At 39.9% G+C, this 24190-nt stretch overlaps 1 protein-coding gene and 2 long non-coding RNA genes across 3 annotated transcripts; 1 reads left to right on the top strand and 2 right to left on the bottom strand.

Annotated features, from left to right (window-relative positions):
• Positions 1-2118: 2118 nt before the first annotated feature.
• LOC114822435 (cellulose synthase A catalytic subunit 3 [UDP-forming]-like) lies at positions 2119-9751 on the bottom strand. Its single transcript, XM_070817941.1, has 15 exons — positions 9285-9751; positions 8862-9002; positions 8163-8358; positions 7469-7689; positions 7265-7379; positions 6976-7174; positions 6148-6414; positions 5666-6011; positions 5441-5578; positions 5161-5286; positions 4847-5059; positions 4416-4677; positions 4018-4220; positions 3354-3704; positions 2119-2977 (listed from the first exon to the last, which is right to left on the bottom strand). Exons 2-15 carry the CDS (start codon positions 8883-8885, stop codon positions 2393-2395), a joined length of 3246 nt encoding a protein of 1081 aa, XP_070674042.1. The 5' UTR covers positions 8886-9002; positions 9285-9751; the 3' UTR covers positions 2119-2392.
• Positions 9752-10875: 1124 nt separating this feature from the next.
• Positions 10876-18187, top strand: LOC139190655 (uncharacterized). The gene is made up of 3 exons (XR_011574998.1): positions 10876-11006; positions 11093-11191; positions 18011-18187. It is a non-coding gene; the product is annotated as an uncharacterized lncRNA (long non-coding RNA).
• Positions 18188-20524: 2337 nt separating this feature from the next.
• Positions 20525-22424, bottom strand: LOC103411317 (uncharacterized). Its single transcript, XR_011578575.1, has 2 exons — positions 22204-22424; positions 20525-21139 (listed from the first exon to the last, which is right to left on the bottom strand). It is a non-coding gene; the product is annotated as an uncharacterized lncRNA (long non-coding RNA).
• Between the last annotated feature and the right edge of the window lie 1766 nt (positions 22425-24190).

Genomic DNA, 24190 nt, shown 5'->3' with positions numbered 1-24190 from the left:
CTGCAAGTTAGACTTCATCTGAAAGATACTTGTTTTAGATATAGTGGAAAATTGCTCCTTTAAACAATTCCAAAGATCTCTCGAACTTTGACTCCCAATAGCACATGACATAGCCACATGTGATAGAGTCACAGTAATCAATTGCATTATAGCCCTATCATGCATTCTCCAAATCACAAAAGCATCATTCTCAGTAGAAGTAGATGAGTCATATGGATTAATACCAGATTCACCAGTTTGTGAGAGATATTGAGATGGACAAGGGTTCGAGCCATCCACAAATCCCATAATACCATTGCATTCCAGCAAGAGTTGCATCTGAAAATGCCAATTAAGATAGTTGGAGTCATCAAGCTTGACATTAACGAAGGTCGAGATCAACGAAATAAGAGTCGTAACCGAAGATTGAAGCAGCTGTAGCTGAGATGCAGTCACCATCTTTCACTCAAGATTGCAGATTTTTGAAGCACAACCCCAATTTCAATCAGAAATTTTCACAAACACGTAACATGCAGAGATCGCACACAATGAATCGAACCAGAAATCGATCAAAATGAACGATCGACAACCAAACCCTAGAAAAAGAAGAAGATAGAGTCCAATCAGAGAATCCAAGGATACCGAAGATGAAGGAGGAAGAAGCGAAAGCAAGAAGGATCGAAGATCACACGTCAGCAATAATGGCAAGTGATACCATGTTAATCTTCATGAATTGAACTGTATATCTTTCTGTAATATTTCTATAGTATGCAAGAACTAGAGAGAGGAAGGAGATAGGAGAGAAGAAAGTTTTTTGGAAAGTATTATTTCTTTCTTACTAAGTAATACAACAACCTTGCCTTATATAGGCAGTTACAAAGCTAATCACTAACTAACTGTTGGAACCCCTAGTCCCACATCGGACAGAGGGAGAAGAGAAGAGTGCTTTAAATAGAAATACCCCTCTCTAACTAACATCGAGGCCTTTTGTGATAAAACCCCACACCTGAGGATTGTGCATGTGGTTAAGTGGGGACAGTATCGGTGTTGTTAGAGTGGGCCATCGGCCCGTCGACCTGAAAATTTCCACATGGTATCGCGGGGCCAACGGGGACCCACCCAATCACGTGGTAGTACGGGCCCGCCTCCTGGCTCTGATACCATGTGGAAATTTTCAGGTCGACGGGCCGAGGGCCCACTCTAACAACACCGATACTGTCCCCACTTAACCACCTGCACAATCCTCAGGTGTGGGGTTTTATCACAAAAGGCCTCGATGTTAGTTAGAGAGGGGTATTTCTATTTAAAGCACTCTTCTCTTCTCCCTCTGTCCGATGTGGGACTCGGGGTTCCAACACTCCCCCGCACGTGAGACCCCACTTATGGGGTCACACGTGAATTTCCACACATCGGCAACCACGTGGGGCCATGTCGGGACTCACCCAATCACGCGGGGCCAATGGGGACCCACCCAAACACGGGCATCTTTGGCCTACGTGGACAATCACGCGGGGCCAACGGGGACCCACCCAATCACGTGGCAGTACGGGCCCGCCTCCTGGAAATTTCCACACTAACCAATACACCAAGATTGTGACAAGTGTTACAATCATGGACCATTGAATATATACTATAACAGGAATTAGGGAGGGAGATGCAAATTTGTCCGAGCACATTATTGATGACACTGTATAAAAAGAAAATTACTAAACTGATCACATCTTTAAATCACAGTGATGTATTATTTATCGTGGCAAGTAATGTATGCAGGTCACGTTAATAATTGAATCTATCTAATTAGATGTTAATTGTATAATCACTAGCTATATGAGATAATAAGCTAATATGATTTAAAGATATAATGTCCTTAGTTAAGTCTTTATAAAAACATGAAACAACTTGCATTCTATTCCAACACTTCTGCTGACATTTTAAGTGGTGATAATATTCACTACCCTTCTACCGTACATTGTCATTAGATTAGAGTAATTATTAATTTATCTTCCACACAAATCTCGAAGTTTAAACTCAGATCATCTAATGATAATCATAGCGTGACAACCATAGTAACCATTTGATTTGTGAGTGGTGAGCAAAAATATTCAAGTAACTGAAGTAGAGTCAGAATGCGATTGAAGATTTCCATGGAAGTTTTAGATCTCTCATAAATAAGTTGGCTAGTTATGTTCAAATATCACATGCAATTCACCCCTTTTACATTACAACAAAATATATTCTTCTTTCACCTCCTACCATCTACAAACAGTGTAAGCTTCAAATGGACAAACCAGTTGACAGAAACAAATATCAAATCAAAATATAAGAAACTCCCACCTCTCGAGCTTAAGTTGGGCAAACGAACCAAATAAATTTGAATGTGAATTTTCGGACAGTAACATTGTCGTCTTTCTGTCTAGCAGTTGATTCCACACTCATCAATATTTGGTCCGGTGACTCTTGTGGTGAAGGGATCAACCCTCACCCACAACAAAGAGAAAATTGAAGCAAGGAGAATCGACCACACAATGACAATGGTGGGCGTACGGTTCTGACGTCCCATGAGACCTTTGAGGAAGGGATACAAATGGACAATCACCCAAAAGGCAAAGAAGAGCTTACCAAAGAGGGGACCCCATGATTGGTAACCGCTATTGACAGCATACGATATACCTGCTACAACCCCAACCAAGTTTATGATGAGGAGAGTTGTTGGCGGGATCAGAAGTGTCGTCCATTTAAACATGTAGAGTTCATTAAAGTCCCCGTCTTCGTCTGATGCCTTGGAGGTGACAGTGAAGTTGGTGTCAATACCAGCCAGTACTTTGAGAAGACCTTGGACAACGGCAAACAGATGGGCAGAAACACCACCAATAACCCAAAACTGTTCATTTCTCCACCATTCATCGATTCCAACACCACTCCACCTCATCTCTAGAATACCAGTTGCAAAGATAGAAAGAAAGAGGGAGATAAACCATATACTCGCAAGATTGCTAATCTGCAACCAGAATGGGCCAACAAATTTAGTGAAATCTTACATAAATCTTCTAACAAAATTTTAAATTATACACAAATTGGCATGAACTTAGGGAAAAATTATATATTTCAAGGTGCATCAATGTACAGACCATATCGTATCTCTCATGGATCAAAGGGCATGCCCAATTACTGAATGCTTGTCATGGTTTTCGGGAAAGTTATATTTATTATGGTGAATCAGTTAAAACAGAAGGTTTTGTGGGTAAAACAATCACAGAGAAACAGTGCTCTATAAAGAAGGGCCAAAAGAACCAAAAAAACAAAAGAGAGACGGAGTAAAAAAACAAAAGAGAGACGGAGTATGCATAGAGGGCAATTATGGTGAAATAACAAACCTGTGGAATGATGAATTTGTTGGTAAGAAGACAGACAGCCGGCAGTGTACAGTACATGAGAAGAGGTATGGAAGTGATTGGGTAAATGGTAGTGTTCACATACGCAAATCTCTCCAACCATTTTAGCCTCCCACTGTAACCATACCAGATAGGACAATGCCGACTAAGAAGAATTTCCACGGATCCCAAAGCCCATCGAAGCACTTGGTTCAGACGATCTGAAAGATTAATAGGAGCAGACCCTTTAAAGGCTGGGAGCTTTGGCATGCAGTATATAGACCTCCACCCACGGGCATGCATCTTGAATCCTGTAAGAATATCTTCTGTGACGGAACCATAGATCCATCCAATCTGTGGGAGACATATAATCATTCTCTTAAGAGTGAACAAAAATGACAACAGGAAACAGAAAGTAAAGGTAGGACATCGAGTCCAAATTAAACCAATGACAACTCCTGAAAACCAATGAGAATTTGAAGTTTCAAAGAGACTCCAGTCAGCGGCATATTTCAACCACACAAAATTAAGGTAGCTTAATTTTGTAGTTGTCTAGACAAACGGATTTCAAAGGTGATACTAAGCAACATTTTCTATTCTTTCCTCATTGCATTGGAAATAAAGGATACTACATAAGGAAACAGAAGCATTGGAAATAATGACATACCTCATTTCCCCAATCAGATTTGTCTTCATATCCACAGCTGATAACATGAATAGCTTCTTTAAGAAGAGTTTCTGGTGTCGCAGATTGAGGAACACCGCCATTCTCCATCAGTGTAGAGGCAACAAAAACAGAAGACTGACCAAACCTCTTTTCTAGGCTCATTTGTGACATCAATAATGACTTCTCATCGTCAAATCCAGCACCTGATTTTGTAAGTGCGTATGTAAAATGTTGAGTGTTCCAACTATTAAAATTAAAAATGGGGCAATAAAAAAAAATTCCTGCAATGACATTATTTATGCCAACTGGAAGTAGGCGTGATATGTAGTGGACACTACCTCAATTATTTACAAATGAAATATGTACAAGCTTACGATTCAAAAAAAAATCAAAATTACCTTCCACCCCCTCTTCAATATCCTCTAGACTGAAAATTGGCACAGTAGGATCGACATTCTTAGATTTCTTTTTGTCCGATCCCTTTTTACTGGATTTTGAGCCCTTCTTCCGTGATCCACCACAAAGTGAAGATAGAACTCCAGTTTTCTTATGCTTAGGCTTGACAGGAGGTTCATAACCATATAAAGCTGTTCTATTGAAGACACACCCAGTACCCACATAAACTGGTCCTTGAATACCGTCTAAACCTCTCAAGTTAATCTGAAATCCAGAAGTAAACGTATAAGCACACTAATCAGTCTATGCAAGCCCACAGTGAAAGACTTGTAACCGTTTAATAAGTTTAATAATTTTATACAGAAGCAAAAACAACATTAGTTCAGAATTAGTCTCTTTTCTGTGATGAATGTAAGGAATATAGAAAACTTACATCAAAGAAAACAGTGTTACGATTGGCGTATCGATCGTTTCTATCAATACCATCAAACCTCTGTGGAAACTGAACATAACACACATTTTTTCCAAGGTTAGGATCCATTAGAAAGCACATAGCTTCCCTCAAGGCCTTACTGTTGTTAATGTAATGATCACAATCAAGATTCAACAAGAAAGGTCCATTAGTGAGGACTGCTGATACTCGAACCTACAAGAGAGTTTCATTGACATCAGAGGAAGGAAAAAACTTAATTCTAAAGAGATAAAGTGATAAACTAACTTTAGAACATAAAAATAAAAAATACTCACAAGTGCATTCATAGCACCAGCCTTCTTGTGATGTTGGAAACCTGGACGCTTTTCACGAGAAACATACACTAAACGTGGCAGTTCATTACCATCAGTATCGAGCCCACCACTTTGACCTAAGAAAACCTGAAAGTGGAAAAAGAAATACAGATCTTAGTACAAAATGAGGCCATATACTTTAAACTCTGCTTCAGCATTCCAAACGAGCGTCAACTAGTCAGTATCAACTTCAATAACTATCACCCATAGATTATAGAGATCTGTCACGTAAGATATCCACCTGAATCATTCCTGGATGGTCTCTAGTATTATTTCCAGGCCATGGAGTACCATCTTGCATGATCCATCCTTCTTCGGGTATTTTTGTGGCCTTTGCAACAAGCCCGTTAACAAGAACTTTAAATTCTTCATATTCTCTCTGAAACCAAAAAGGAAAGAGTACCAGTAAGGAGGGGCACTTTTGTTATGAGGCAGAGTGTTTTAGATGTGTGTGCTAAAGGCCTACCTTCATTGCTCTACGCTCTTTGACGAATGATGGTTGAACTTTATCCTTTAAGTAATCAATCTTCTGTGAAAAGTACCATTCCGGAGCCCGAGGCTCAATAGCATACTTCTTGCAGAAAGGGACCCATTTCCTAGCAAATTCTGAAGTTTCAGACAGAGCTTCAAACGTCAACATTGCGGCTCCATCATCAGAAACATAGCAAGAAACCTTGTCAACTGGGTAGTCAACTGCAAGAATAGATAGCACAGTATTTGCTGTCACCATAGGAGGCTCCTTCAACGGATCGACAGTACTGACAAAGATGTCAACAGCAGCTAAATTTGATGTTTCTCCTTCTCGGTCATATCTGCAACTCAAATGAAATCGGAATTAAACTCAAAATACAAGAGCAAACACATTTGAATGACACTGCTAATTGGTGTTTGCAAACGAATATAATCACTGAGACACAACTGAGAGTATTTGCAAAGAAACTTTCCCACCTCAAAGAAAGTCTGTCAAGATATGTTTCACGATTAACGGGGAGCCACTTAGGGAACTGATCGAGAATCCAGGAAATTGCAAACCAAATCTCACAAATGACTGATATCAGCCACAGAGCATAGGCATTGGGCACAGGATTTGTTATTCGATAGTGCAAGAAAATGCACAGGATAATAAGCCGCAGAACAATGACCATTCTGTAAGGATTTATTCTAGATGATGGAATCGAGACCTTTCTGGAGAGAGGCTGTCTTGCTTCATCATTCCTGCAAAACGGGAAAGAGGATCCACATGAAAATCAACTCTTCCTACACTGTAATTTGAAAACAAACAAAAAAAAACATGTCCATCAAATTTAAGTGACAGAAAACAACTGTGCTACAGAGCACTACGCAGTACGTTCACAACTACTGCTATAACAAAGGTTTGCCTTATACCAGCCTAGCCTCTCCACTGTTAGATTTTGACTTTTCTAATAGCAGTAAAGCTTATGTAACCAAAATAAGTCGCAAATTTTAAGGTTCTCAGCCTTGCTAAAAACTATCAACAAAGAATAATATGAAACTTTGCAGTTCAATCAAGAGACAACCCACAAGAATGAGTCATTAACAAGCAGATCATTGCTGGTGTCAATAGAGTATTAGAACTTGAGCACTATAAATATACTGTTATAGTGGGAGGTCTTCCTAGTCTCTCCATCTATTATTAGATTTTAAATTGTCTCGTGGCAGTAAAACTCCAGTCACCAAGACAAAAGCAAAGTTTAAATTTTTCTATTTTGGCAATCAAACTATTAACAAAACAAAGAAAATGAAGGCAGAACCTACAGTAAAGAGTCGTCCACAATCACATCAGATCTGGCATCAATATCTCCACCGCCTCTTTCAGAAGTAGCTTGGCCAGTGCTCATTGGAATGACATTCTTCTCTTGCTTCATCTTCCAGCCATCCACTCTCTCTTTCCATGCTACATTTCCTATCCCGGGAGAACCAAACTCCCTCACAGGATCCACAACCCTTATATTAGCTGCAGAAAGAATATAATGTACGGACCTTGTTGTCAGGAACACATGTAGAAACTAAGAACATGTCACACAAGATGTGCGGAGAGACATACGAGATTGGTTAACATCTGATCCATAAGAATGATGATGCACACGCTTTCCAGCACCAACTCCAGGAGATGCCATCAAAAGGCGCTCTGGTGAAGCGGCAGACAGTTCTCCGGAAACCTACAAATTGGCGATTTCCAAAGGTTAAATTCCAGAATAAGTTCCTTATAAAAGAATGAAAGTAGCTTTCCAAATGTATGTTGGCCTACCTCTTGTCCACTAGTGAGTAGAGGGATGTGATTGTGAGAAACCTCTTTATCATAATTTGGAGCCGAAACATCCTCTCCCCGGCCATATGTCATATGCCAGCTTAGCATGCGTTCAGCAATCTTTTGCTTCTCGTTTTGATTTTCTGAAGTATAGTTGAAGTCACTGGTACCATCATCAGGAACAGCATCCTCTTCTCTATCACCAAGAATTGCAGGGCTCCCTGAAAACAACCACCCAAAAATAATAAGTGATTACATAATACATACACAAAATGTTTGATAAAAACAATCAAGGACTTGCAACATTGCATAAAATCAAGTTGTGATGAAAATTTATTTCCCATCAACTAGCCAAAGAGAATTACCATCAATTTATAAAATTCAAGTACAGCGGCTTTTTTAGACATATTTGTGATTCCAATATGTATAAAGGTCGTACCCAGTGCACAAGGCTCCCGCTTTACGCAGGGTCTGGGAGAGGTGAATGTCGGCTAGCCTTACCCCCATTTTATGGAGAGGCGGCTCCCAAGTCTCGAACCCGAGACCTACCGCTCATGGGCGAAGGCACTTGCCATCGCACCAAGTGCGACCTCTAATATGTATAAGCAACTAAAACTATAAAGATTAGCTAACAACTTCACTATTTCATGATATCGAAAATAATGAAACTAAACTAATTACAGGTCTTACAAACCTTTGTGCCTCTTGTATCTGGTTTTGCATTGAGGGCAAGACTGATTTCCATCCTTCCTCTCGTACTCATAGCATGGCCTGCAAACAGGAAAGGCACAGACATCACAGGCAATGAATGGTTCCCCATCCGCAGTCTTCCCAACATTATCCCCACAGATCTGGCAGACCTGACCCCCGAGGCTCTTCATGGGCTTTGCCTAAGTAATTAATCATTCATACAGACAAAGTTTAGAAAATGCATTGACGATGGTTGCAATGACATGACTCGTGGAGCATGTGCTAATCGTGATAATGATAGTGAACAACCAAACTTAATTACAATATCAATCTGAAAAACTCAAAATCCCACATCCTCCCCAAAATTAAAAGACAAGGTCACTGCGCAGGAACTAGTCAAAATCTTTCTAATCCCTCCTATCTAACTTTTTGTGATCCATTTCTTCATTACTTTACCTAAATCCCTTAATTTGAAAGTACCTCACCCAAACATACCCTGAATGAACTAATGCCCCATTTGTTTGCTAGGAAATTGTGGTGAAGATTGACAGGAACATTCAAAAGCTTTCATCACTCGGGACTTATATCGCAACACTATCCGCTCAAGAATTTCACTCAGCAAGGGAACATCTGTTACTTTCTCCCAACTTATTATTAAAAAAAGGGAAAATTGCAAAACCAATAGAATACTTATGATGCTTACCGCAGTTTCTCCTTCGGATTCCATTGCCAGCTTCTTCTTTGCTCAGATGTGAACAATGGTTCAAAATTCTAATTTAATCTCAACAAGATCGATGCATGTCTAAAAGCTCAGTAACTTTTTTCCACTACGAAAACCCAAGATCTGGATTAAGAGGGAAGATAAAAAAAATCAGATTTTACCACCTATCAGCAAGCATTTTCTACACCATAGATCACTGAATCTATTATTCAACTGTGGCAAATAAAAATACGATTCTTCCTCGGTTTTCTCAGCAACCGAACAGATTGTAATTAGTGATATCCGGTGGAGAACAGCACAGTCTACATTTCCAAACCTTATCTTTTAATGTAAGAAGAACATAAAGCCGAAGAATAAATGTAAAACAGAAAAGGACCAAAACTATAATCCAACCACAAAACATACCTTAAATAAAAAAAGAACCGATCTTTATCACCAATTCTTCAAATCCAGAAAACCCAATTGAATATAAGCCCAAATCGATCCAATTCTCCTGCAGATCTCAGAAACTAGACAAATTGGAAAAACCCCAGATGAAAAGTTCACTGCTTGAATCCCAAAGATCAAGAGAGAGAGTGATCTTATTGATCCACTGGAACAGACAAAACCACAATGCCAATCACAGCTCTCTCTCTCTCTCTCCTTTCTCTCTCTCTCTCTAGAAAGTGTCTCAGTCTGTGTATGGCTGTATATATTTATATAATTTGTGGGAGAAGGAAATGGCTTAAGACTTAAGAGGGACGAAAGAGACAAGAGGAACAACTACAAGCTTTTTAGACTCTCTTCTCTCACTACCACCGACAGTTATAGACAGAGATGCATTGGCTGTGGAGGAAGGAAAACACATCAGCTACCTCAATAATTTCATCTTCTCATTACCTCATAAAAATTATAATTTTCTGTTACTAAATTGTTTAAATAATAAAAGTTGCAAAATAAAATAAAGAAAACGTAATTATGTAAAGTGAAAGCAAAACTTGTGAGGTAATATTACCGACAGTGTTTTGTTGTCTGTCTTGAAGACTTTGGATTTGCTCCTCCAGTTGTACACGGTACAACACTAGTACTAGGTTTTTGACCGTGGCTAATTACCCAATGAGGTCCTGCCACGTTACTTCTATATGATTTTGGTAAAAAAGTGTTTGTAGAGATAAAAGGTAATGCAAAGTAGACTAAATTTCTAAACTAAATTTTGTAAACTAAATAATATGTTTGTTGATAATTGAATCATTACTTAAAATAAATATTTTATAGAAATTGCTTTTGTGAACATCAATTGGAGGTTTGCTTTGTAGGAATTTGTAGCTTATTAGTTATATTACCCTAATTCATGTCAATTGTAGCTTATTAGCGTCTTTGGATCCAGTCAATGGAATGAGATCAATTCGGGATCTCTGCGGGGCTCGCAGACTGAGAAACCTAGACCATTCAAGTGAGAGAAAGAGATTCGCAACGTTTAAGGTATGGATTGTTATGAAGTAAGACAGTATAATGAGTTAATAGACGCCGTAAAATTAAAATTGAGTAGTACAGATCTTTTAATTTGCGTACTCCAAACATAAAGATCCACTACCACCCAAGACTAAACAAAGCAAGCTTGAAAATGAGATTCAAGAGCACGCTATATAATGCACACGAAAGTGGTTTGTGAAAGGGAAATTTTATTTGAACCCATGTAACCTCTTTCTGTAACACCCGCCCCCATTTATAAAATTATATGTGTGTAATGTTCCCTAAATATTTCTGAATCTATCAATTTCATCATTTTTGGACTACCCTATCAGGATCTAAACATTGGATCCCTTTCTTTCTGAAACTGCCACGTGGCAGTTCCCTAACAATTTCCCTTTCTTCTCTCTCTGTCCCCCCCCCCGTGAACTCCTTCTTTCTTCTTCCTTTATGTTTTCGTGTCTGTCCTGTCTCACTATCCTTCTCGGCTCTCTCTCATCTCTCACTTCTCTCTCCTTCTCTGCACAGCAGCAGCACGCACGCACGCACCCATCTCCCCGCGCGAGGAAGTATCCCTCATCAGCACCATCTCGTCTTTCTCTCTCCCTCTGTCCCGTTCTGCAACCCCAGGAAACCGGAAAAATGAACTCCGACGAACTTTTATATTTTCCCGGTGACGTAAGCTCCAAACCTTCCCTTTTCCGTCCTAAAATCTGGTGAATGAGTTTTAATGGAGGTTATTTCGTGATTTTTGAGGTTTTTAGGATGAATCGAAGACGGGTATAGGGACACCCATCACTGGCGATCCCGAGGGTGTCGGGGGTTATTCCGGCCATCTCCGGTCGTTCCACAACGAAAGGAAGGTATAAAAACACTCTCTTCGTCTTGCTCTTCGTTTTGGTACCTAGATCGGGGTCTAGGATTGAGTATGGTAATCGGCCGGAGCTGTGAAGCTCCGGTGGTGGTGCTCCGGTGAGGCCAGGCCTTCCAGGCCGGTTTCTAATAGCAAGCGGGCCTTAGGCCCGTGTGGTGAGGGAGCCCAAATCCAACCCAATTCCTTTTTATTAGTTTTTATTTAATTATTTTGTTAAGACCAAAGGCCCTCGGGCCGTTTATATTTAGGGCCGAAGCCCATTAGCCAAACCCAAAACCTTTTCAGGTTTTAGTTATTTTCTGTTATAGAATTAAGGCCCTGTGCCATTTCCTATTTAGGGCATTAGGCCCGTGTGTGTGTTTAGCCCAAGCAGATTAGGCCTTGGGCCAATCTAAGTTGGGTTTTCAACCCAAACCCTTAAAGCCTATTCGGCCCAACCCAAATTCAAAGCCCAGTTGACTTTGACCTCTGACCAGTTGACTTGGTCAACGGTCATAGTTGACTTTGACTTTGACCGGTCAACGGTCAACGCTGACTTTTTGAGTTGACTTTTTGGGGTTTCGTTCAGGACCTCTCCTAGGCTAATTTCGACGTCCTGGACCCGTTTTTGAAGTCCGTTTTCCCAAATTCAATCGTTTGAATAGAGTTTGACCAAAAGTACTCCTTTATGTGAATAGGTGCAATTATTAGCAGTGATTCCGCTATACCTTTTTGGTACAGCTTTGCACCATCGGTGTACGGTGAGTGGACCCCTTCAAAAGCATGTTTTAACAATAGAAATGCATACATGAAAAGCATGATTTAATACTTATGTTTTATGAAGTACTTTATGAGATAATATGCTTACTGAGGCTAGATTGGATTATTACTATTTTTCCTATAACCCATACTCTTATAGAATATCTGATGGATGATGATATGATATTTAGAACATGTTTAGAACACCTCTTTGTAGTATAGATGATGGATGACTTTATACTACTGTTTGGACCCAAATTTACACAATCGGCCCAAGTAATCGAGGCCGTTGAGTGAGCATAGCTCTCAACCGTCGGATCAGAATAGTTAAGATAATTATTATTGAAGGATATACTGTGATTTTAATCATGATATATCTTTTAGTAATATATCAATTTATCTAAACTAAATATGATCAATATCACGGTTTTTGTTTGAAATCAAACTTTGCATAGGATAAGGATGAAATTGAAATAGTGATGGGGTCAGAATGGCTTTTGGGATTAGCCAAAGACCTACAAGCTTGCTGTACACGTGGGTTGTCATTAGCAATGGCTGATGAGGTGGCGGCTTTTAATTTTGCATGCAGCAAATAAGGAGTTCTATTAGGATTTTATCTTTGGCTAACGCATGAAGGAGATGATAATGATTATCCATGGTTCCATGCAATTTAGAAATCTATCAGGATACATGTGATGACTTCCAGTTGGCCAACGAGTGATGAGGGGACAATTATCCTAATGCAATTGCGCGTATAGGATAATCAACAAGATTAAGTGATGATTATTCTACCTAATATTCCAAGAATCGTGTGAGGGCGAGGCAGTTCATTCTTATAAATACAGAGTCACGGCACATTGAAGGGCTATCCAGCTGTTGACCCTAAAAACTACAAAGCCTACGTGGCGCGCAGGCCGAGTAATTAATAAGCTAACTACGTCCTTCGGTGATTGCGGGGCGTGCCAACTCGTCGGCCGAGCTCGGCCGAGGAGTAAATTTGTTGATGTTGCGTTGAGCGCGCTGCTGACTTCTGTGTCTTGCGATTGCGGCCGAGGAAGGAACAATTCTCGGCCTCTTGGGTTCTAGAGCCTGAAGACAAGGCTGCTAATTTGCGAAGTTCAATCTCAAATTCGGCTGTCAATGTGCCGAATACAGTAACCTGGTAACACCTCACTTCGCCGAGAAGGCTGATGAGATGACCTCGACCAATAAGGATTCGGAAATCCTTCTCGACCGAGACTTGGATAGGTAACCAGTCGTCCTCGCCGTAGTGCTGTTGATGCCAACGGAAGATGCTGCGAGATCGGCTGATTCTACGGTGACAGAGCTATCTATGCCGACTTAAGATATCACCGGTTGCCTTCACAGTGCTGTTGATGCCAACGGAAGATGTGTCGACGAAAAAAGAAAATAAAAAATCTCAAGGTGTTGAGAAAGTTTGCGCAGGGCAGTTTTGTGTGTGTGTTGGAGAGCCTAAGATATTGCACGACCTCTTGTATTTATAGGACTTGGATATCTGCTTGGCACAACCTGATAATATTGTAGAGTCCAGCTGTAACTCAAACTTGCAGAGCAAAAATTGATCGTGTCAGAGGCTTATCCTTCAGATTGTTGTTTGTGACTTTTCAAATAGGATAAAAACCCATCTAGTCTTATCACATCACACTAGAAGTCTAGCCCACCTAGGCTTCTTGTCTTGATAACTTCAACATAGCCTTCCTTTATCCCATGCATGCATAATAAAATATAACCCCATCATATTTAAAAGCCTAGCCTAGCTAGGCTTTCTTTTCTTGTCATATGCAGGTTACGGCATAATCATATATATATATATATATATAATTATATAATAGGCATCCAAACCGAATTGCTCTAACACACACGGTACACTGCTAACAAATCCAAATTACATTGGACTGTTCCACCTGTCTCTCCGTTGGGATATAATTTTGTCTTGTTTATCTGGTTTAAGAAGATGCAGATAATTCGGATTAAAAGATAATTATAATATTATCCTTTAATAATCAAATTATCTCCACTTTCTCATCCAGTGGTTGAGAATCATGCCCACTCAACGGCCTGAATCGCTTGGGCTGATGATGTAAAATTGGGTCAAAACACCAGCACACACACAAAACTGCCCTGCGCAAACTTTCTCAACACCTTGAGATTTTTTTTATTTTCTTTTTTCGCCGACACATCTTCCGTTGGCATCAACAACACTGTGAAGGCAACCGGTGATATCTTAAGTCGGCATAGATAGCTCTGTCACCGTAGAATCAGTCGGTCTCGCAGTATCTTCCGTTGGCATCAACAGCACTGCGGCGAGAACGATTGATTATCTATCCAAGTCTCGGTCGAGAAGGATTTCTGAATCCTTGTTGGTCGAGGTCATCTCATCAGCCTTCTCGGCGAAGTGAGGTGTTACAAGTGACTACATTCGGCACGTTGAAAGCCGAATTTGAGATTGAACTTCGCAAATTAGCAGCCTTGTCTTCAGGCTCTAGAACCCAAGAGGCCGAGAATTGTTCCTTCCTCGGCCGCAATCGCAAGACACAGAAGTCAGCAGCACGCTCAACGCAACATCAACAAATTTACTCCTCGGCCGAGCTTGGCCGACGAGTTGGCACGCCCCGCACACAACCGAAGGACGTAGTTAGCTTATTAATTACTCGGCTTGCGCGCCACGTAGGCTTGGTAGTTTTTAGGGTCAACATTTTGGCACGCCCAGTGGGACCCAGTGCTAAAACTACGAAGTTCATATGATATATCAAGATTCCAATCTGGCTCAACGTAGCCGATTGTACGAGCTTCTGGAGGAATTGAAGAAACATAATGAGGAATGTAAAAAATCTTTGGAGGCAGAAAAAGTTCTTCGTGGCCATAAAGAGATGCAAAAGTCATTCGCTTGCATGTTGGAAATAAAAGCTCCTGTTACCCTACAAGAGCAATGGGTAAATGAAGACAGGGCTAGATTTAATGCCTGGCTAGATGAAGAACATTTTCCTTACGTTTCTGATTACATATCAATTCCATTTGAAAAATGGTTAGGTCCAAAGGCCGGGGGGCAATTTTTCGCTCCGGCCACAATTAAAATTCGGCCTCGGAAAATTGTCGAGATGGCCGAAGAAGAACATGGGCCACCTGTTTTTTTGGTTGAGACTGAAAGTGTGGTGGGCCTAGAAGAAAAAATTCAAATTTCTGAGCCACAACTCGACTTAGAAAATGATTCGTCAGAAAAGTGCTCCAATGACGAACCAGGCCGAAACATAGGCCTAATCGGAAAAATCACGCCAATCGACATGATTATTGGTGATAAGGCCGATATGGAGAAGTCCCATTCGGCTAAGTTGTTTGAATTGAAAGCCGAAATTGTGCCTGGGGAGCATAATAATTGTTCAACACATTCGGCGGTCGATAAAAAATATTTTTCCAAGTTAAATATATTTGGAGATCATTTTTTATTCGGCTTAATGCAAAATTTAAGTGGCTGTGTTGATATACAAAAATCTCGGCTTGGAATAAAGCATCGTTGGCCTCCTCCTGACTATGGTTCGGCCACTTTTCTTTTCGTTTGTTAAATATATATATCATTTTCTTAAACATACGGCTATGCAAGCCGATGCGTAAGAAAATAGGGGGGCAATGCCTCGGTAAAAATTTTGGTCGAATAAAAGAAAGTTTGGCCGAGTACGATGAGTTTGGCCGCATATATATATACCAATTCCCCTCGGCCTCGACTTCGGCTCACTTTACAAAATTATAAAAGAGGCGGCCAAAGGATTTTAGTCAGGCGTGGGACCTTTCTGCTTCGGAGTTCATCATTCTTTATTGCATCACCTCAAATTTTCTACCAAGATCATGGAGTTATGTTCCTTGCGTATTAACAGTACAGGCCGAACCAAAATGACGGCCTGATAATCTACAGTTTAGAACAACCAATATGGTCCGTGGAAGGCAAGAGGATTCTGCTCTCGACCATATATATTTTCGACCATAGCTTTGGTCATCAAATTAAGGTGGTTAGTCGCTAAGCCAAAAAATGTGATAAAAATTTGCATGGCCGACAACATTATTCCAAGGCCAAGATTTGATTTTGTGTGTGTATATATATATATATATATATATATATATATGCATAGCTAATGATGTTGGTCTTCGGCCACTCTTAGACCTCGGCCAACGATGGAGTTCCTCGACCACCGAGCATATAGTTAATGATCCTCGGCCACTCAATAATAGACCTCGGCCAGCGATGATGTTCCTTGGCCAAATTTTTGCCGAGGCATGTTAGCCAAGAGGGTTGGTCAATAACAGATGATGGGGAAATCGCCGAGCTGAGCACAAATGACTAATTTCCTTAACCGTTCGGCTTACGAGCCGAAACTCAAGGAAACTGGGGGGCAATGTTTGGACCCAAATTTACACCATCGGCCCAAGTAATCGAGGCCGTTGAATGAGCATAGCTCTCAACCGTCGGATCAGAATAGTTAAGATAATTATTATTGAAGGATATACTGTGATTTTAATCATGATATATCTTTTAGTAATATATCAATTTATCTAAACTAAATATGATCAATATCACGGTTTTTGTTTGAAATCAAACTTTGCATAGGATAAGGATGAAATTGAAATAGTGATGGGGTCAGAATGGCTTTTGGGATTAGCCAAAGACCTACAAGCTTGCTGTACACGTGGGTTGTCATTAGCAATGGCTGATGAGGTGGCGGCTTTTAATTTTGCATGCAGCAAATAAGGAGTTCTATTAGGATTTTATCTTTGGCTAACGCATGAAGGAGATGATAATGATTATCCATGGTTCCATGCAATTTAGAAATCTATCAGGATACATGTGATGACTTCCAGTTGGCCAACGAGTGATAAGGGGACAATTATCCTAATGCAATTGCGCGTATAGGATAATCAACAAGATTAAGTGATGATTATTCTACCTAATATTCCAAGAATCGTGTGAGGGCGAGGCAGTTCATTCTTATAAATACAGAGTCACGGCACATTGAAGGGCTCTCCAGCACACACACAAAACTGCCCTGCGCAAACTTTCTCAACACCTTGAGATTTTTTTTATTTTCTTTTTTCGCCGACACATCTTCCGTTGGCATCAACAGCACTGTGAAGGCAACCGGTGATATCTTAAGTCGGCATAGATAGCTCTATCACCGTAGAATCAGTCGGTCTCGCAGTATCTTCCGTTGGCATCAACAGCACTGCGGCGAGAACGATTGATTATCTATCCAAGTCTCGGTCGAGAAGGATTTCTGAATCCTTGTTGGTCGAGGTCATCTCATCAGCCTTCTCGGCGAAGTGAGGTGTTACAAGTGACTACATTCGGCACGTTGAAAGCCGAATTTGAGATTGAACTTCGCAAATTAGCAGCCTTGTCTTCAGGCTCTAGAACCCAAGAGGCCGAGAATTGTTCCTTCCTCGGCCGCAATCGCAAGACATAGAAGTCAGCAGCGCGCTCAACGCAACATCAACAAATTTACTCCTCGGCCGAGCTCGGCCGACGAGTTGGCACGCCCCGCACACAACCGAAGGACGTAGTTAGCTTATTAATTACTCGGCCTGCGCGCCACGTAGGCTTGGTAGTTTTTAGGGTCAACAACTACGAAGTTATTTTTCAATATATATATGTTCAGTGGTTTTGTACTTACCTAATGGTCCTTTCCGCTACGGGACGTAGGGATAGATTCCTGTCCGTCCCGGGCGACGGTTTGGTGTTGGCATAGGGCCTGGAGGGTGTTTCCTCTGGCATTTAAGACTAGGGACGGGGAGCCGGCAAGGGGCCTGTAGTGTATTTTCCTCTGACTGTCTGCTCAGAGACGGGGAGCCGGCATGGGGCCTGGGGGTTATCGGACAGTTCATTAGTGTTTATTATTTATACAAGTTATGAATTTGAGATATTGCACGGCATGCTAGGTTACGGAAAACCTATTTTGATCATGATATATATGTTTTCATAAACCTGGGGGTTAGTATGTTGATAACTGTTTTATTATATTTATATCAAATTGGTCCACTCATGTTTGTTTTGCGCCCCCTTCAGGAACTACGAACGAGGATTACGATATAAGCTACGAGGCATTTCCCTACCAGTGATCCAGTGCTATATTTCTTCTGCTTCGATATCTATTGTAATATAGCACATCTCTATCTTAAATTCTGTTTGTACTCTGTAATAGACGTATGCTCTGACATTATGCGTTGATCCAAATTTTATTAATTAGAAGTTGAATTTTTAGTATTATGTGGCTAGTCCTGCTGCCTGTTTTAGCTTAATTATAAGCTTTTACTTAATTTTAATGGCTTTCGTCACCCTTTGGGTGTCGGCCAGCACGTGATCATCCTGATGTCACGAGGACATCGGGATTGGGGCGTGTCACTTTCTACACCCAACTTAAATTTAAACTGTTAATTGTCTATTTTACCCTATTGCATAATAAAACTCAAATTTATCAATAAACCCATTAAACCCTACCATCAGTTCATGTTTATCCTAAGTTTATTCTGACTAAAACCCTAATAAGTCTTGTAGAGAAAAACAAGTTTTTTTTTTTATTGATGGATGGTGATTTTGAAGTTTTGAATCATTCAACTAAGGTATGACTCAATTTATGAATATTTTGTTCGTTTGATTTCAATTTTTTTAAAGTTTAGAAGATGAGTATTTGGGTTTCAATTTTGTTCATCAATCCCGAATGGTTTGTTAAACTTTCTGCAATTGGAAAATTCTAAGGAAAAACTTCTTACCAATGTTCTTAGATTATAAAATTCCTTGCTTGTTGATAAATATAAGGGGATGAATTGTTTGATTTGTTGCTTATGCATATCAGTAGAAAGAAAAAAAAGTCAAATGTCTGGGTTTGGTAGAAGAAAGAAAAAAAAAAAAAAAAAAAAGTAGCCATGGAAATACTAGTGGGAAGAGGGGGTGGAGGCAAGGACACCTTTTTTTTAAAAAAAAAAATTCAATTACAGATGTTATTTTATAAAGGGAATGGGTGTAAAGGTAACTTAACATTTTTAATTGGGTTTGAGATGGTAGTTTAGGTAATAAATTTGGATTTAAAGAGAGATTAATTCTTTAATAAAAAATAATATGGGTGAAGAGAGTAAGTTAGGTGCAGAAATAGATTACATGTGTTCACATAAAATTTCCCTTTGTGAAATTCAAAAGCCCACATGTGCCAAAAGAAATTTTATTTCCAATTTTAAAAGCAAATTTCTACAATCCCATCAATTCAAGAAACATTCTTCTTCATAATTTTTTTTTTTCACACATTTTATATTACCAATCGAAATTATTTCAAAGAGAAGTAGAAATGATTAACATTTTGACGAAGCTGATTGATGATTTGTTGAAGTAGAAATGTTCTTAGATTATAAAATTCCTTGCTTGTTGATAAATATAAAAGGATGAATTGTTTGATTTGTTGCTTATGCATATTAGAATGAAAAAGGGCAAATGTCTGGATTTGGTAGAAGAAAAAAAAAAAAAAGTAGCCATGGAAATACTAGTGGTAAGAGGGGGTGGGGGCAAGGACACCTTTTTTTAAAATAAAAAATTCAATTACAGATGTTATTTTATAAAAGGAATGGGTGTAAAGCTAACTTAATATTTTTAATTGGGTTTGAGATGGTAGTTTAAGTAATAAATTTGGATTTAAAGAGAGATTAATTCTTTAATAAAAAATAATATGGGTGAAGAGAATAAGTTTGGTGCAGAAATAGATTACATGGGTTCACATAAAATTTCCCTTTGTGAAATTCAGAAGCCCGTGCCAAAAGAAATTTTATTTCCAATTTTAAAAGCAAATTTCTACAATCCCATCAATTCAAGAAACATTCTTCTTCATAATTTTTTTTTTTCACACATTTTATATTACCAATCGAAATTATTTCAAAGAGAAGTAGAAATGATTAACATTTTGACGAAGCTGATTGACGATTTGTTGAAGGTGTTACGGTTCAGTGTTTCCATCTGGGTCCGTCCGAAAGCACGACATTGTCTTCCCCTTCCCCTCTGCTCCTTCGACCTCCATTGTCATTGCTGATGAAGAGTCCCAAGTTGTTCGGTAAAATTGAGATTTTGGGGGATTATATATAGCTATGGGTTCTGGGAGTTTTAAAATTGGGGGTCGAGGGGTTTAGGAATTAGGGTTTATGGTAGAATGAGGTCTTAGGGTTTTTAATGCGCGGAACCCTATTATTTCAGCTGAAATGCGTGGAAGAGTTGGGAGGCACCCTATTATTTTTGTTGCTGTTGCAGTTCATCCTCCACATAAAGACGTGTCACAATTAAGTGGTTCCCTACAACCCCAAAAGTCGATGGATCAAAATTACTTTTGAAGCTGGAGCCAACGCCCTTGGAGATGTTTTAGCTTATATACTTCACAAGCGAAGCGATCGGACACCATGGAATGGAGCTTACAACCTTCTTTTGAAAGCATAAAGCCAATAGAGAGATCAAACATCATAGCAGAGAAACGCATCCGCCCATCAGGACGGGGCTTTCTCTAGTGAACAATGGAACAAAAACAGTTGGATCAATTGGTATCTCACAGGATCTAACAGTTTTCTTTTGTATTCAAGACCAGTACAAGCAAACCAAACCCAAATACAGTATCTATCCGCCAGCCATCAGTGACAACGGACGGGGAGGGTAAGCTTACTCAAAGACATATTACACAGACTACAGAGTGCTGAAACTCAAAGCAAGTAAAGAAGAAAGCAACAGCCCAAGACTAGATAATCCAACACCTTCCTCGCCATCAGCAAGATTATGGGGTGGAAGGAGGCGAACCATGACGGCCCTGGATTATTGCCATGCATCAGCTGTCGTGCGGGCACTTTCCAGCCTCGTGTTCAACCGGCTCCATACAGTTAAGACAATAAATCGGAGCAGCATACCTCCCATGGCGGCCGTCATGTATTTCATAGCCCTTGCCAACCTTAGTTACGTTGTATGGGACAAATTTCAGTTAGGGGCATAAATCAGTCCAGTGCCCAAACACATTGCAAATACGACAAGGGTCTGTGAATAGGAAAGTTCTACCCATTCTGCTCTTTCTCTTTTCTGGTTTTGGTTTTGGAGTAGTAGTATTCTCCTTGTCAAGTTGGACTTTAGCCAGATTCTTTTCAACAGCCTTTTCATTTTTGAGTTGAGTCGGAGGGCCATCTGTGAGTTTGAGGAAATGTGGAGATACATTAGTTAATAATATAAATTGCACAGTGCACATATAAGCTAAGTGCGTAAGCCATCTGGATTTGGGTCGGGCCCTTAATTAGTTTGCATTCTCGATCTCGTTGAATCATCAAAAACTTACTACTAGTGCTTCATGCTCATTCACGTTCTACTGTCTCTGGGTTAACTTGTTAGGAGGATAACAATGCCAGCCATGCATACCATTGCCACCTATATATGTATGTGTGTGTTTGCGCGCGCATGTGTATAGCCACCGGCCTTCTTCCTACCATTGTGGTTCAGTGTGCAAGCACAAATCCTCAATGTTGTGGGTTCGTGTGTGTGCGTGTGTGTGTATATAGCTACTGGCCTTCTTCCCACCATTGTGGCCAAGTGTGCAAGCACAAATCCTCAAAGTTGTGGGCTAGTGTGTGTGTGTAAATAGCTACCGGCCTTCTTCCTACCATTGTGGTTAAGTGTGCAAACACAAATGCTCAATGTTGTGGGTTCGTGTGTGTGCGTGTGTGTATATATAGCTACCGGCCTTCTTCCTACCATTGTGGTTAAGTGTGCAAGCACAAATCCCCAATGTTGCGGGTTCGAAGGCTGGTATCCCAATGGAATTGCGTGCATAAATAGCTAACTGAGAATAATAGATAGTCCACTACCTATGAAATTTGTTGAGAATGAGTTCTACACGAATAACTGCAGGAGGCCAAATCGAACAGATTTGGGATGATACTTGATAGATTCTACTTATGCTCTAGTGATCACGCATGGAAAATCAAACAAAATTGGTCATACCAAAATACCTAATTGATTGTGATATGAATACCTATAGCTTTTAATAATTAAATGAACAAGAAAAAAATTACATATTTTTCTGCGCATAAAAATTAGGCATCATCAAGTACCCCATTTAAATTCAAGCACGGAAACCCTTTAAACATAAAAAACACACATGCATGGTGTTAATTAAGCTGCAAATTCGAAATTACAGATAATCTTCTTCCTACTCACAAACCCTAAAACCAAAGCAAACATGCAAAAAAGCATACCATGAGAAGAGGGAGGAGTCCGGATCTCACCTCCGGGCTTCGTCGGTTGGCCTGGAATCTTCCCCTGCCAGGATCCGGATCCTCGTCCGGCTAGGGACTTCGACTTGGCCTTGGCCTTAGCCTTGAACCTGGCCTTGGCCTCGGCCTTGTATCGGTTGATCATGGTTCTGTTTTGTAAGCGACGGGCGAAATTGGGGATTCTGCCGGGGAAGCGCTAGTTAAGCGGTTTATATACTAATTCTCCATCATTTGACCATAATACCCTTCATATTTTACTGATTTGCAGCACATGGTCGAACTTGCTCAAAAGCTAGTTAGGCGGTTTTGTTACTTTAAGAAACAAATTATCCTAAATTTATCTTTTAATAATCTCAGGCTTAAAATTTAACCAGAAAGGTTGAAGTAGAAAAATTGTTTTTGGGTTAAAACTTAAATTTTATAGGTTAAAATATTGAGAGGTCTTAGGTTAAAATCTCGTGGATGGCGAATTCAATACCAAATTAGGTTGCTCATGATGTGGCTTAGCCAAACTCCCCCTTCCCTTAGAGCAACTCTACCGTGGGAAACCCCCAGACTATTCACTATTTAATTTACCCACTGAACAGTAACTGCATTTTGCATCTCCACCGTTGCATTTGAATAGCCTTGACAATAAGCAATAAAATATTAGTTTTTATTTTATTTTAAATAATACAAAATAATTTTATTTGTAATTTCGGATAAGATTTTTAATCGTTCTCGTTACGTCACGTGTCATTATCCGAAAAGATAATAATTGGTGATGGATTTCGATAAGATTCTTATCCAATGTTTTTTTTTTTAATTTATAAGGTCGAATAATGTGGACCGTTGATCTCAGATTCAACAGTTGAAATTAAATAAGGTTTTTAAATTTTTTTTACCGTTGAAAATCCAACGGCTCAAAATTTGTTACCGTTGAAATCCAACGGACTAGGGGAAGCCACGTGACTCCCCAACGGTAACATTTCTTCACTGTGCATCAGGAAGCCTTCAGGCTCTCGGGCTAGCAATTCGTGCCAGGCCTCTCCCTCGGGCTGATTTTGGAAAATTCAGGGTTTTGCCAGTAGACTCTTTCTTTGGGCCGTTCTGCAACAAAAAGATGTGTGGTTGGGTAGGACTCTCATTCTTAACCATAGCATGAACAAAATATCCCGAACAACCTTTAGAAGGAAGTATTTGGCGGGAAGAGATGAAATTAGGGAAATTCTACCTGTAGTCTCCCGGGTGGATGAAAGGTCACACTCTTTTCCAAGTTCCTTTCTCAACATCGAAGTTCCAACTACTTCTTACATAAGCGATGCACAAATAATTTCGCTTTATCTTCCACATATATTCTCAACGAATAAGATTCCACCAATAATTCCAAAATAGCACGTCACAATATATTCTCAAAGAACAACATTGTATCAATAATTTCAAAATCAATAGCAAATAAACACCCAGCTGAAGCAGTAATTTAAAGCGACCCAATCATGTACGCATTTAAGTACCACCCAAGAGTAATCCACCAATGAAATAAATAATATTTTAGCATGTCATAAATTTAATATAATTAATTCTGTAAAGGTCTGCCATATTTTACCCGACTTTCAAAGCATTGCACCAAGTCCACCACCTCCATCAACTCATATTCACGAGTGCAAGAAGTCACTACAAGCATGACGTCAACTCTAATCCTGATTTAATACAACAGCAGCAGCTGGTTTTGGTTTTGGAGTAGCAGTAAAGCATAACCAAGGGCTTCTTCCAATGAAGATGAAGGATGGGGGAGGGACTACCCGCTAATACCGACAGCTTACTATATAATCGACTATATCACTAAACAAATATACAAAAGTTTATTTATAAATAGATTTTCTCACACCCCTTCTCCCCTACTACATACCCATGTTTATTTCTACCCATCAACTCTCAATTTATTCAATCCAAAAGAGAGAATAAAAGAGTGTAATGGGGCGTGTGAAAA

The sequence above is a fragment of the Malus domestica genome, chromosome 02 (assembly GCF_042453785.1).
Source record: "Malus domestica chromosome 02, GDT2T_hap1".
Lineage (NCBI taxonomy): Eukaryota > Viridiplantae > Streptophyta > Magnoliopsida > Rosales > Rosaceae > Malus > Malus domestica.
The sequence above is the reverse complement of the archived record's forward strand: the minus strand, read 5'-3'. Positions and strand labels throughout refer to the sequence as shown.